This window comes from Macaca fascicularis, chromosome 11, assembly GCF_037993035.2.
Source record: "Macaca fascicularis isolate 582-1 chromosome 11, T2T-MFA8v1.1".
In the NCBI taxonomy this organism is placed as follows: domain Eukaryota; kingdom Metazoa; phylum Chordata; class Mammalia; order Primates; family Cercopithecidae; genus Macaca; species Macaca fascicularis.
In genome coordinates this window covers 37,116,365-37,131,038 of record NC_088385.1, presented here as the reverse complement: position 1 = coordinate 37,131,038, position 14,674 = coordinate 37,116,365, and the positions used below count along the sequence as shown (strand labels likewise).

The window sequence follows — 14,674 nt, the reverse complement described above, 5'->3', positions numbered from 1 at the left end:
ACAAGCATAGAAATGATCCTAATGAACAGATTTTATTCAACAGTTTAATCACGTTACTCAAGGACTAAGAGCCAAATTACTAGCTATAGTAGTAATCACTTTCCTCAAAATACCTCTTTAATTCATTCCCTCAGACTTTAAATAACACATACATGTAATAAAATGTATGGAAAAATATAGAGATGTAAACAGACACCAGCCAGATAAATGGCACTGGAGTAAACTTTATTTTGTAAATGCAGTCAGAGAGCTTGGGACTTATAACGTAGAATAATTATTTTAGTTGTGATTACATTAACAGGAAATAGCAAAACAGTATTATTGAATCACAAGGAAATTACTGGTTGTGATTTATTATCAAAGTATTTTTCATCATGTTTCTCTGTTTGTTATACTGCTTTAGCTCCTACAGTCTGTATCTTCTTCTAACATACTACATTTCACCATTGCACTGAATACCAGCATTTTGCACTTATTTCTCAGCAGTGTGTGTTCAACTTAGCACTGGCCATTAAATTAACTCAGAGGAGTAGAATATGAGTCTGCTCTAAACCACTGAATATTTAGCATGTTTTTTGTAGTTGCACAGGTCAAACTCAGTTGATAAAAGCTTTTTAGTGAGAACTAATACATGTTTACTCAATCCTTACCCCTCCTCCCCTAAACTGAGAAGGTACCTGAGGACATAGTGATGATTACTTAAAGTGAAGAAATTCTGAATTAACATGTTGTTATTGATAAAATATTTATTAACTATTATTGTAGAAAAAAAGTCAAGTGACTGTTATACATGTTAATATGTTATACCTTTTTAAAATAGCATCCTATTACACTATGGCCCTAGGAAAGTTTGAAGATTTTTAAATCATTATATTTAAAAAATATATATCCATAGATATGGACAATAATAAATTTATTAGTGTAGTCTCTAACTTTCATCCTAATTAATCATTTGAATAACAGGTGATTTAACAGTTTTGAGATATGAGTTATTAAAACTAGTATACCTGTTTGAAATGTTAATATTAGTGGAATAAATTAAACATTTGGATATTAATAAAATATAATTGTCCAGTATACATAATTTTGGATTAGGGAAGAATGTAGTTATGTGTTAGTCTTTTTAAATATTTTATAAATTATTAAGTTATATTCATAATAATATCAAGCATTTTTTTCATAATGATTAAACCTTTCTAAAACCTTTAAAATACAATTGACAAATATATGAAAGCTTATGTACCTTTTTCCTTTAATTTTAGTCATGATTTCATTGGAGAATTTACAACAAGCTATAGGGAACTTTCTAGAGGGCAGTCACAATTCAACGTATATGAGGTAAGAGCCATTTTATTTTACCATTGTTTTTCTCTAGAATAAATAAGTCTATGCTTTGAAAGTATGGATTCTGCAAAGCGTAACTGCCAAAGGTTAACTAAGTATCAATGTATGTAAGAATCTTTGAAGTTGTTGAGCAGACATTTTTAGATTCAATAATAATACTTCTTCAAGTCACATTTAAATGTTTTTGTTTTTTAATTCTTGTGTATAAAGCATTTTACTTTTAAAAATATAGATATGAGTTTATTGTTTCTTAAGCTTCAGCCTTTATGTTTTGCCTTTTTATCAACCTCCTCTTCCATCCCTTCCTAATAAAGAAGAAGATTAGGCATTTTAGTTGTCAGTGTGGCATTATAAAATGAGCTGTGGTCTGCATATATATCTGAGCACCTTCACTACCGTTTAGGTGGAGACTGAAGGGAATGACAAGGTAATATGCAGGCATTAAAGAAATTCAGGTTGTTAAAGCAGAGACATTGTAGTTATTTCTGCCTGAAACCACCGTGCCAGTTAATCACCAAATATGTGTTGAGCATATAGTATGTTCCAGCACTGTTGTTCCTTGAGCTATGGTATCTGTACATTTCCTATAACTTTAAAATTTAATATAGGTGGATACCAAAGGAGAATATCTCAGTATTTAATCAACAGTGGTAATACTTCCCTGCCAGGTTGATGCTAAAATTGGCCTCTGTTAAGTAGAGAGTGGAGAAATCTCCTTCTACCACTTTATTCCAGCCTTCCCTGAAACAATTTTATTAAGTAGTTTCTACATTTTATGTTCTATGTTTGGCGCTGGGGATACAAAGGTGAGTATAAATTTCAGTGTCTAATGGGAGAGGCAGATATAAAATATGTTTTGTATAGATTGATATGTGCTCTATATAGTAGTATACTTAGTGCTCTATGAGATTATTACAGAGGGGCCAAACTCAGCTCTCAAAAAAATTTCTCAGTCAGAGACAAAGATAAAGTAATACATTAGTCTATGTGGGTCTTTCAAGGAAATGATATTTAGGCTCTAAACAGGAAATAAGTCATGTAAGACTGCTCGTAATTATGTAAATACCTATTTTGTCTGCCTAACATCAAGGCTGAGGAAGAACACACGTGCACACTAGTTCTCCTTGTACTTAGGCATCATCTGCTGCTGGTCAGCATATAATACTCCAGCAATTAACCACTTTTAGTTTCTCTAGCTTTTATAGCATTTTCTCATCATTGGTTTCAGTCAGTCCCCAGACTCTCTTGTCCAATAAAGCTTGCTAAATGACAAGACTGGTGCCACATCTCATGAGATGACAAAGAAGCTTAATAATGTTTATGTGTTCTTAAATACCCTGTAAGGCCATGACTTCAAATATAAATTTTTTTTATTATACATATTTTCAAAAGAAGACATCAGTCTGAAGAAAATCTAGGAGACCATTATGAATTATGTACAAGTAATTTTAGGAGTTCAGTGGACAATCTTTGGTCCAATACGTTACAAACTTTATTATCTATACTTGTGCAAGGGATTCAGGTTTATCAAGTAACCAAAAAATTTTTCAGCCATTAGTTCTTCAAATAATTATTTCTGCCACTTTCTCTTTCTCCTCTCTCTTTTTGGTACTACCATTCTACTTACCTTGTTATGCTTAATGGTGTCGCATGGCTCTCTTGGCCTCTGTTTTTTTCCTTTTTGTTGTTTTGGTTTTTGTCCTTTTTTTTTGTTTTGGAAACAAAATCTCAATTGACATATCTGTAAAATTACTGATTGAAGGGGTGGCCTGCCCCTCCACACCTATGGGCGTCTCTCATCAGGTGGAACGAGAGACTTGAGAAAAGAAATGAGGCACAGAGACAAAGTATAGAGAAAGAAAAAGTGGCCCCAGGGGACCAGCACCCAGCATACAGATGACCCATGCTGGCCCGGGTCTCTGAGTTCCCTCAGTATTTATTGATCATTATCTTTACCATTGAAAAGAAAAAGGGGAAGTGGCAGGACAATAGGGTCATAGTAGGGAAAAGGTCAGCAGAAAGACATATGAATAAAGATCTCTGTGACATGAATAAGTTTAAGGAAAAGTGCTGTGCCTTGATGTGCATATGCAAACATCTCCATAAACACTTTCAGTGCATAAAGAGCAGCATTACTGCTAGCATGTCCCACCTCCAGCCCTAAGGCGGTTTTCTCATGTCTCAGTAAATAGAACCTACAATCGGGTTTTACACCAAGACATTCCATTGCCCAGGGATGGGCAAGAGACAGATGCCTTTCTCTATCTCAACTGCCAAGAGGCCTTCTTTCCTCTGTTACTAATCCTCCTCAGCACAGACCCTTTACGGGTGTTGACTGGGGGACAATCAGGTCTTTCCCTTCCCAGGAGGCCATATTTCAGACTATCACATGGGGAAAAACCTTGGACAATACCTAGCTTTCCTAGGCAGAGGTCCCTGCGACCTTCCGCATTGTATGTGTCCCTGGGTACTTGAGATTAAGAGAATGGTAATGACTTTTAACAAGCATACTGCCTTCAGGCACTTGTTTAACAAAGCACACCCTGCACAGCCCAAAATCCACTAAACCTTGAGTCACCACAGTACATGTCTCTGCAAAGACAGAGTTGGGGGTAGGGTTACAGATTAACAGCATCTCAAGGCAGAAGAATTTTTCTTAGTACAGAACAAAATGGAGTCTCTTATGTCTACCTCTTTCTACATAGACACAGTAACAGTCTGTTCTCTCTTTCTTTTCCCCACAACTGATTATTTATTCTACCAGCTCAAATGTTCCGTCAAACTCTTCTGGTGAATTTTTTGTTTCAGTTGTACTTTACAAGTTGAGAATTCTTACTTGGTTCCTTTTTATATAATTTTGATCCATTTTTGATATTTTCTATTGGGTAAGGAATTGTTTCATACTTTAATCCTTCAGACTTGATTTCCTTCTTTCAATATATTTATAATAGCTGAGCTAAAGATTTTGTTTAATGAATCCCATATCTGCACGTCCCCAGGGAGAATTTCTGTCAACTTCTTTCTTCTATGAATAGAAAAGTATGGGCCATACTTTCCTGTTTCTTTGCATATCTTATTTTTGTTGTTGTTGAATGCTGGAAACTTTAAATAATATAATGCAGCACATTGGGAATCAGATTCTCTACCTTCTCCAAGGTTTGTGTTTTTTGCTCTTTGTTTAGTGATTTTCATGGACTAATTGTATAAAATTATTCTTTGTTGTGTGGGCTACTGAAGTCTTTGCTTGGTTAGCTCTGTGGACAGCAGATGTTTTGACAGAGATTTGTGTACATTTGGACATTCCTTATATGCTCCAACGAGGTAAAATCCTGCCTTAGCTTTCACTTGTTGTTTGAGCAGAGATTTGTGGTTGAACGGAGAAAAGAATTCCCTAGATCTTTCCTGGGCATGTGTACACCCCTTCAAAGGGCATAGGCTTCTAGATTTCCAGCAATATACCAGAGATTTTAAAAGCCCCCTCTAAACATCTCATTCCCTCGATCTTCCTTTTTGGTTTTTGAGTTAGCCTCTTACTTGCCCCAGATTATATCATCACCTCCAGCAGATATGCTATTGTTAAACACCTGCCACTGTCTGCTTTCAACAAATGTCCTGGAGATAGGGCATGTCCCTCTGAGCAGGCTTTGAGTTAAGTCAGATAACCACAAGCCCAAGCCCTATGAATGGAGCTTTTCCAGAAAGCTTCCATATAAGTCAGTTAATGACAATTCTCTAGAAAAGACACTTTTTTTAAAGTTTTGTTTTTAATTGACACATATTAATTATCAATGTTAATGGTGTACAGTGTGGTGTTTCAGTACATATATACATTGTGTAATGATCAAATCAGGGTAATTATCATATTCGTTACCTCAAACACTTTTTGAAGAACTTCATATCCATTCCGTCCCCTCCAGTGGCTTTTAGACTACATACAGAGCTGGGAAAAGTAGGTTTAGAGTAAAGCAGGTTAAAATGACATAGTGAGATTTACTCTTTTTCTTGATTGAGTGATCACTGATTGTTGCAAGCCTTTGATTAATTTCCAGATTCATGAAAAAATTTGATTTTGACAATTTTTGCTAGTGTTCTCATTGTCTTTATGGATGAGCAACTTTTCAGAGAGCCTACTCCATCATTCTAAAGTAACTTCCCTAGTTCATTATTTAGTTTTAGAAGTGACAAATGCTACTATGTTTATATTATATAACTTTATTATTGTTATATCAGATGTATTATTGGCGATTGAAATGGCCCTATATGATTAAATGAAAACATCTTTATGCAATTAAATTTAATTATGTAATTTAAAACCAAGTCATAAGGTAATTTTTCTATGACAATAGTATATTATGATGTGCTGACAGCAAAAAGACTCATATGAACTGAAAAATGCTTATGAAATTCTACTAAAAAGTTACTCCTAAAATTTAGGAAAAAACTCTTCTAAACCAAAGGCATAATGCCAGAAGAATGATTTTTAGGAAGAAAAATACTGAAATACAGTTTTTCAAGAAAAATGTATTGCTGAACTTTTTATTTTTAAACTTTTGATTGAATTAATTTTATTCACTGATTTCCTATATATTGTTCAGAGTGCTGTGTTCCTCAAATTATCTGGAAGAATTGAGGAATTCTTCAAACCTCGAGATCAAACATTACCTTTCTCCTCCAAACAACCTGCTCCATATTTAATACTATAACCATTGAATCATCTGAAAAATGTGTGATCTTGCCAGTGATGCTCAATATCCTTACTGTTGCATGTTTTCCTGTAGAATGTGTTCAGTTAGGGCTTTCTGAAATACACAGTAAATAATACATGGAATGAATGAATGACCAATTTCTCCTTTAGATTTTCTACTTAAATCTGAAAAATGTACTTTATTCTGTTTTCTTAGTTTGTTTGTTTTTTTTTTTTTTTTTTTTTTTTTTTGCGAGCCGTTTTCAATGGGGCTTCCTTATTTAATGATTCAATACTTCTTGCATAGAAAATTTAAAATAAGACCCTAACTGTTGCCTTCATTTTCTCACCTTACAACTCTATCCTGTAGACCAAGGGTCCCCAACCCTCAGAATGCTGACTAGTACAGGCCTGTGGACTTTTAGGAATTGGGCCACACAGCAGGAGGTGAGCCAAAAGCAAGGGAGCATTATCACCTGAGCTTTGCCTCCTGTGTTCTCCTTATAAGAATCTAATGGCTGATGATCTGAGGTAGAACAGTTATCATCCCGAAACCATCCTCCCCACCCCCATCCATGGGAAAACTCTCTTCCATGAAACCAGTCCCTGGTGCCAAAAATGTTGGGGACTGCTGCTGTAGACCTATTATATCATTCTCCTGTTTAAACATCAACTAAATAACATCCAAACTCCCTGGCCTAGGATTAAGGATCTCCTTAACATGGCCTCAGCTTATTTTTTCAGATTCACTTCTCATCTGGTTGTGTGGGTTCTCTGCCCCAGCCAACCTGGATCAGTTGCCTGTTTTTCTTTCTAGAATGGTGTATTTTTTTTTTTATTGAAGCCCTAGTTTAAATTAATAAATTATGGTTCAAATAATACTTATTCATAAACTATTTCATCTTCTTTTCCCTGTCAAATGCTTTCTCCATATTTTGGATTGAGATGATTTGAAGAAGTCTCTCTTCAGGCAATTATGTATTACATTTATCCTATTAGATTGGCAGGTCTTATTTATCGTAATATTCCCTATATCCCTAATGTCTTATGAAGTATAGAAGTACAACCTTATTTACTCATGGATCAAATAGTCAAAAAGCCAATCTTATGTCTACAAACCAGACCTTTACCAATTATTATGTAGCATGGGTAACTGGTGGAAATTACCATCATTATAAAGAAATAGTTAAGTTAATAGATCCTTTAAATATTCACACATTGGATGATTTGCTATGTTAGTGTATTTAATTTTTAAAGTTATGTCACTTGAATATACTTTAACAACCCATCATTTTTCTATAAAGCAATAATTAGTTAGGACATTAGATGTTAAAAGCCTCTATCATATCAAGAACGTGACTATAGTTATGGGTAATCAATATGTACAGATGAGAAGAATATTACAGACAAAACATTTTTTAAGATAGTCAGTATTAACTTTTGTAGGGAAGTTTTTGCTGAATGATCGTCCAAAGTCGTGCTGAAAGCATTTGTAAATGCATACATGCATAAGAAGTGAAGGCAGCAGGTTAAACTACACATTTGTAAAACTTCAATATAAAAATTCAATATAAACCGTAACACATTTTAATTGTTTTATCTGCTTTTTAGGTGGTGAATCCCAAAAAGAAAGGAAAAAAGAAAAAATATAGTAATTCTGGAACAGTAAGTCAAATTTTATGTTATTTATTAAAGATTAAAATAAATGAATAAGCATATATGGAGATGGCATCTTTAATCCTACTGGAAGCAATTAAACTGAGCTGTGTTTCACTCAGGGTTTTAATATGAGTGAACACAATAGAAAAATCAGCTTCCCAGGGGACTGATTGTAATGAAGAATACCTTATAGAAGGTATTGACTTGGCTTCTTGCAGATAATCCTAGGGGCTGCAAGGCCTCTGAGAGACGCTGAAGTTTTGTTATGAACTCTTCGTTCAGTGGAATCCGAGTGTAATGAATCAGGCAGACATAAAAAACACAAGTGGTAGTAAGAAATGCTATACTCTTTACAGGCTAAACTTAACTGTGACTCATTTTGTGGGATGTGTATGTGCTCATTCAAAAAAGTTGTCTTTAAAATTAACAACTCTGTGGGAATGATGTACTAAATCAGTATAGAAGATGCAAAGATGTGTCAAAAATTATAAAAAATCGGTGTCAACCTATTTTAAGAAAAAAATACTGCAGTTTTTTTTTTTTCTTAAGATTAACTTTTTTGGGGAGAAGCAAAATCTAAGTTTTCTCTCAGTTTTCTTTGAAAGATCTCTATAAAGCAAGACAGTTAAAATATTAGATGAGCTCATTACAAAACCATGACTGAAAACACACATTTCCTCTTGAAGGCTTTGTTCACTGATTTTGGTTTTTTGGTTTTAACCATTTTCCAACTCCTTTTCATCTTTCCTTTTATCTAAAATGGGAAGTAACACAATGTCCTTGTAGATAATTTTCATGCTGTTCTTCAACGGAAGTAAACTGGTCATAGAAAGACATTGGTTAATTTTTTTGGTCCCTTTCCTTCAGATAATTTTAAATGTAAGAACAATCAGTCCTAGCAGATGTTAATAAAAAATAATGTCTTTAGTGATTTTCAAAATGCAAAGAAATATGATTTTCTCTCTAATAGTTAGAAAAGTCTATTTGGGGTCACAAACAACTAGAAGGTAATTCTGTCTTTTTCTTTTTCAGGTAACTTTACTCTCTTTCTTGGTAGAAACAGAAGTTTCATTCCTTGACTACATTAAGGGAGGGTAAGTCATTTTCTGGAATTGTTTTGTTGCTTAGGCATTCCGTAAAATTTGTATAACAAGTGCTACCACGAGGTACCTGGCACCGAAATGATCACCTTTATTATATTTTGATGGCAAGCCTATTATAATTCTGTTTCAGATATAAAGTAAAAAATGTACATACCTAGAGCTGTTACTTTTGGGGCAAATTGTAACTTTTCTTTAACCAAGAGAAAATATTGTATGATTAATAGTTGTAAATAATGGCTATTATGTGCACTTTCATAGGATGTTTTTGTTTGCTTAACACATAGGACATTGTACATGCACTATTCATTATTTGTAATATAGGTGTAAAGCTTCAGGACCTGATTTAAATATATATACTAGGTTAAGAATATTAAAGGAATGTGCCTTGTCATAAAATCAGAATGCAGAAATGGATGGTGTAGTCATTTATTCAGTCCTACAGCTCTCAGACAGGAATACATTTCAGGAAAAAAAATAGTTGTAACCATTTTTGAAACTTTTCAAAACCCAGACAGATCCTGTGTTGGTAATGTACTGTTAGTTCTTATACCCTCGTAAACAGGGAAGTATTTTCAGTTTTGCTTCTCATTTTAACCTATTTCTTCCTTTTCTTAACCTGACCAAGCATCCCCTGTATTAGTCTGTTCTCACACTGCTATAAAGAAACTACCCCAAACTGGGTAATTTATAAAGGAAAGAGGTTTAATTGACTCACAGTGCCACATGTCTGGGGAGGCATCAGGAGACTTATAATCATGGCGGATGACCGGTGGTACAGGGGAAGCAAGGCATGTCTTACATGGCAGTAGGCGAGAGAGCGCATGTGAAGGAGGACCTGTCAGACACTTCTAAAACCATCAGATCTCATGTGAACTCACTCACTATCATGAGAACAGCATGGGGGAAACTGCCCCCATGATCCAATCACCTCCCACCAGATCCCTTTCTTGACACATGGGGATTGTGGGGATTACAATTTGAGATGAGATTTGGGTGGGGATGCAGAGTCAGACCATATCATCCCCAGAGATTTAAAACAAGCATTCATTGTCTTGCAGTATAAAATGTCTACATATTCTATTTTCCTTCACCTTGTATTTTCAATATGCAAAAGTGGAGCAAAGCAAATTTGAATGTGTTTAGTAACTTCATGATGAATATCACTCATATAAACCTCTTTCTAATTATGATTCAGCAACTGCCCCCCGCCCCATGAAGACTCACTGATAGAATGTCCTCAGGTTGAAAAAGGAGATGAAGGAATGGGGGTACCAAGGGAACAAAGATAGCTTCACAAAACCCTGAGAGCTTGCCTCTTGTTGCTCTTAGTTAAGGATACAAAGCAAACAAACAAACAAAGTACCTACTTAAATGAGTACTCTTTGCTATATGCAGGCATCCAAAATGCAAAGTTGGCTGCACAGACTGAGAAGCAACAATGGTTGTTTCAATAAAGTACAAAGTAGAAGAAAAAGTTTGCCAACTCTTAGTATTCCAATGTCTGTGCCTATTTTTATTTTTAGAAGATAGAAAAATATGATGTTGAATTTGTCATAAAAATATATTCCTGTAAAAACTCCTTAGTAGTAGTAGGTAATAGTGTTACAGGATCTTTGGGGTGTTGCTTTTTCTGGCATGAAACCTCTGGCTGGCGGTGCCTTTTCCTGAGTTTGCTCAGGCCTGCTGGGCTCGTTCCATCCACTTGGCCTAGCAGGCTGCACTTTTCTCACACTACCAGCCTGGGTCTCATGCCTGCCAAGGGTGTATCAGGCATGGAGTGGCGAGGGGTGTGTGAGCATGGGATCTAGCCACTGTGCAGTCTGGCATGCTGGCTGCTGCAGCAGGGCGGGCACCTACGGGTGCTGGCACAGGTGCCAGCTCTCTGTGAGGCTGTGGCTGGACCAGACGCACCACAAGCAGCTTCCCTGGTGGTACCTGGAAAGCTTGAAGATGGTAGGCACTGCAGGACCCCAAAAAGGAAGTCACAGCCTTGGCTGAGGGAGCTCCCAGGTCTGGGATCCCCCAGGGGCCACAGCTATTCTATCCTTCTCTATGCCTGCAACATGGTGAGCAGTGGGTATGTTTCAACGCTGTTTGTGTTGTAGTTCATTTAGCTCCGCTGTTTGGCAGGTCCTACGTTCTTCTCTTGCGACCAGGAAGAATGAGATATGCAGAGAAGTGAAGGGTGAGCTGAGATGAAGAGGAGTTTTATTGAGCAATAGAACAGCTCACAGGAGACCCACAGGGGGTAGCTCCTTTTCGCAGCCAGGCCATTCCTACTATTTAGCTCCTAGCAGAGCTAGGACCCTGGAGTGGGAAGCTCCTCTCTTCAGGCAGGTTGTCCTATCATCTGCCCAGCTCTCAATGGATAGGAGGCCTTGGAATGGGTTGCTCTTCTCTGCAGGCAGGCCCTCTCATCATCTCCCCAGCTCCGAGCAGAGAGAAGGCCCTAGAGTGGGTTGCTCCCTTCTGCAGCTGACAGTCCTGATGTACCTGCAGGTCTCTGAAGTGCTCAGCAGAAAGGAGGCCCTAGAGCAGGTAGCATCCATCCCCTCGGCCCAGGAATCTGTCTGCCTCCTGCTGCTGCTCTTCTTGGCACCTGGGCTCAGCCCTGACTTTGCTCCAAGATTAGAGCGGAAGCGAACAGCAGGGAGAAGCCAGGCAGTGGGAGGAGGCACTTCTCAGCCCGTGAGGGAGGGCAGGGGCCCTTCCTGGGTCCCCAAGGGTACAGGGATGCCTGAGTTTGCAGCTGCGGTTTGGGCAACTGCAGCTGTGTGGGGAAATGGGAGGGGGCGGCTCCTGCCTGCTTCATGGAGCAGAAGTGGCCTGGGAGTCCCGGGTCTGTAGCCATGGCTTGGACGGCTACAGTTTCCCCACTGGTGCTCCTGCCCCTACTCAGAAAAGGTGGAGATCCCACTTGTCCCCAGCTGCCGCACGCTCCCTGGCGCATGCAGCCCTGGCTACACCTCCTTGCTGCAGCCAGCATACTGGCAGCATAAGGCTGCCTTGAGCAGCTGCTGCCATCAATAGTTGATAAAGAAATGAGGTAAGTAAATGGACTTCCCTTAGCACCTTCTTTACAACTTAAAAAAATATTACTTGATATATCTGGTTATATTTTATATATAGAAATACTGATTTGTGGTATTGAAATGTTATAAATTTCTTTCAGTTTTTGTCTTGTTTTCTTTGTTTTGCTTTGTGATCATGTGAAGAGTATGTATGTGTATATATAACAGATATCCAGTACGTTTGGTCAGCAGTGCAAATCTAGCAATATTTGGGTGTGAGTCTATCAGTATAAAACATTTCAGAATCTGGTACCAATAAATCACTTTTACTGTTTGTTCTCAAACTCCTGTTGAAAATTCTTAGGGCTAATCAGAGCAAATGGGTTTCTACAGTACCTAGAGCAATGGCAGTCTTCATCACGCTGTCATATTTTTCTGTTGCTTACAAACCTTAGGATTCTTTTTCTTAGCTACACGCTTCCTACTTACAGCACTGCCTGTGCAGGAAGAAATGCTAGTTATTCTATAAGTGGAGCCCCAACTAACGGGGTACAGTTTGCTCCCATCCTGGCTTCTTGAGGCTTTTACAAGAACCAAGTTCTGATTTACAAATGGGGCCTGGGGAAATATAGTTTAAGTTTCACTACATAATTAATCTAACTAGACCTAAGATAATTTCTATAAAACTGTGTTATTTGAAAAGGACATGAAAAAATATTATTTGCATAGATTCCATTGTTTTTATACAAACACATATTATAAATGTATGTAATATCCTTAAAATGTATTACAGTTATACATTTAACTATTATTCACTATAATATATAATGTTTATAAGTAAAATACAGAGGTATTAACTTATTCTTTTGAATAGTGAAATCCAAATCAACAAGCAATAATAATCATCGTATTATGTATCTTTAAATGTATTTATATATCTTTGCCCTGAAGGACTTCTTAAAAGCAATTGGCACAATTGCTTTCCTCTTTTTTTTTTTTTTTTTTTCCCGAGACAGTCTTAACTCTGTCACCCAGGCTGGCAACACTGCAACCTCTGCTTCCTGGATTCAAGCAGTCCTCGTGCCTCAGCCTCCCGAGTAGCTAGCTGGGATTACAGACTTGTGCCACCACGCCCAACTAATTTTTGCATTTTTAGTAGAGAGGGGTTTCGTTATGTTGGCCATGCTGGTCTTGAACTCCTGGCCTCAAGTGATCTGCCCTCCTCAGCCTCCCAAAGTGCTGGAATTATAGGCATGAGCCACCACACCCAGCCAAATTGGGCACAAATATAAAATTTGACTTTTATGGTAAAGAGATCTAGCTTGGTCATGACACCCTTGTGTTATACAGTGACAGGCAAATCATTTAAAATATCTACACTTTAATTTCCTGTAGTTCACATGAATTGGATATTCTGAAGTTCGTTTGTAAAAGGATATAATTCAATTCTATCTTCCAGCTCTTCCATGACCTTAATGACATCTTATTTATTTTTTCTTCACTCTGAAATCATTGTTTGCATTTTGACAGAAGGCTTACTCTAACCTATCGACTTACTCTCGGGTGTAATTTGTGTATGATAATAGCTAACATCTGCTATTACTATTTTTTATAATCATGGGATCACACTATGTACAATACACTGCATTGTATGTTTTGATTATTAAATGTATTGTGTGTATATGCTAGTATGTCATTACTACCTTTTTGTAAACAGTTTTCCATTATATGATTGTACATCGTTTAATTTAAAAATTTCCTGTTAATACATGCTTTAGTGACATACATATTTTATTATAAACAAAGCTGCAACATATATACATGGTACTTGGCATTTTATGCACTTCATTAGTGCACTTGTGTATAGATATGCTAGCATATCTGTAGAGTTCCTTCCTAGAAATAATGTTATTGAATTTAATGATATATGTTTTTCACAATTTGTTAGATATTTCTAAATCGTATTGCTAAAAGACTCTAAGAATTTATACTCCCCAAATCTATGCAGGATGTTTACCATATCCTTACCTTTTCTGAATAGCGCCCCTCCTTTTTCATTTTCATTAATTTAATAGATATAAGTCCTTGTCAGTTTTCATCTGTAAAACCTTTTTATCAGCTATTTTCATGTTTTCTGTAAAAGCTCATGTCAAACCAGCTGTGTCTTTGGAAACAGACCTTTAAGAATTTTTTGTCTTCTGCTCCTTCTTCCCCCACTTCCACCATAAAGGACTGTGTATTTTCAAAGGAAGAAAAAACACAGGAAGATAGCTTGGAGCTACATTCCTTAGAGCTACATTCCTTTTTTAACAAGTCAGCTAAACATCTGCACCTTGGTCTTTGATCCCGCTCCTCTTCAGCATGCCTCAGGGGAGACTCTTCCTAAGTTAGCTCATCTGGCCTTTATGCCCTCTGATGACATTGCAAAAGAATAAAATAAACAAACACTTTGGGCTATCATCAACCAAACCACCCAAATTAATATATTGGAGGGCATATTTATTAGTACATTTGAAGATCTGTGGAATTATCAAGGTTAGCTTTTTTTAAAAAAAGATGCTCTTCCATAATACATAATAAGTGTGATATATCAAGGTAATTGGAACAAATTGCTGAATTTAATTTGTTTTTTATAATGAATCATAGTAATTCCTCACTTTTAACTTAAAATACCAAGATAAGAGCACTGATTACTGCATTTGTGGATGGTTTTGTTGCTAACTTAAGGTGGCATCATCAATTCAGGGACCTTTTTTTTTTTTCTGGCTTCAAGGCTTATTTCTTTATAATTTTGGGGGGGTACAGGTGGATTTTGGTTATATGGTTAAGTTCTTTAGTGGTGATTTTTGAGATTTTAGTGCACCCAATACGTA

The 14,674-nt window shown here is 36.7% G+C and overlaps 1 protein-coding gene across 13 annotated transcripts in view; it reads left to right on the top strand.

Annotated features, from left to right (window-relative positions):
- Positions 1–14,674, top strand: part of CPNE8 (copine 8) — a 240,112-nt gene that overhangs the window by 158,510 nt on the left and 66,928 nt on the right. For all 13 annotated transcript variants that reach the window (XR_012419728.1, XM_074005902.1, XM_074005898.1 and 10 more), the window contains 3 exons: positions 1,263–1,338; positions 7,640–7,693; positions 8,720–8,781. Coding sequence is in view for 12 of the 13 variants with exons in the window: in XM_074005902.1 (XP_073862003.1) it covers positions 1,263–1,338; positions 7,640–7,693; positions 8,720–8,781 (192 nt within the window). In the remaining variant the exon portion in view is untranslated. The remainder of the gene's footprint in view (positions 1–1,262; positions 1,339–7,639; positions 7,694–8,719; positions 8,782–14,674) is intronic.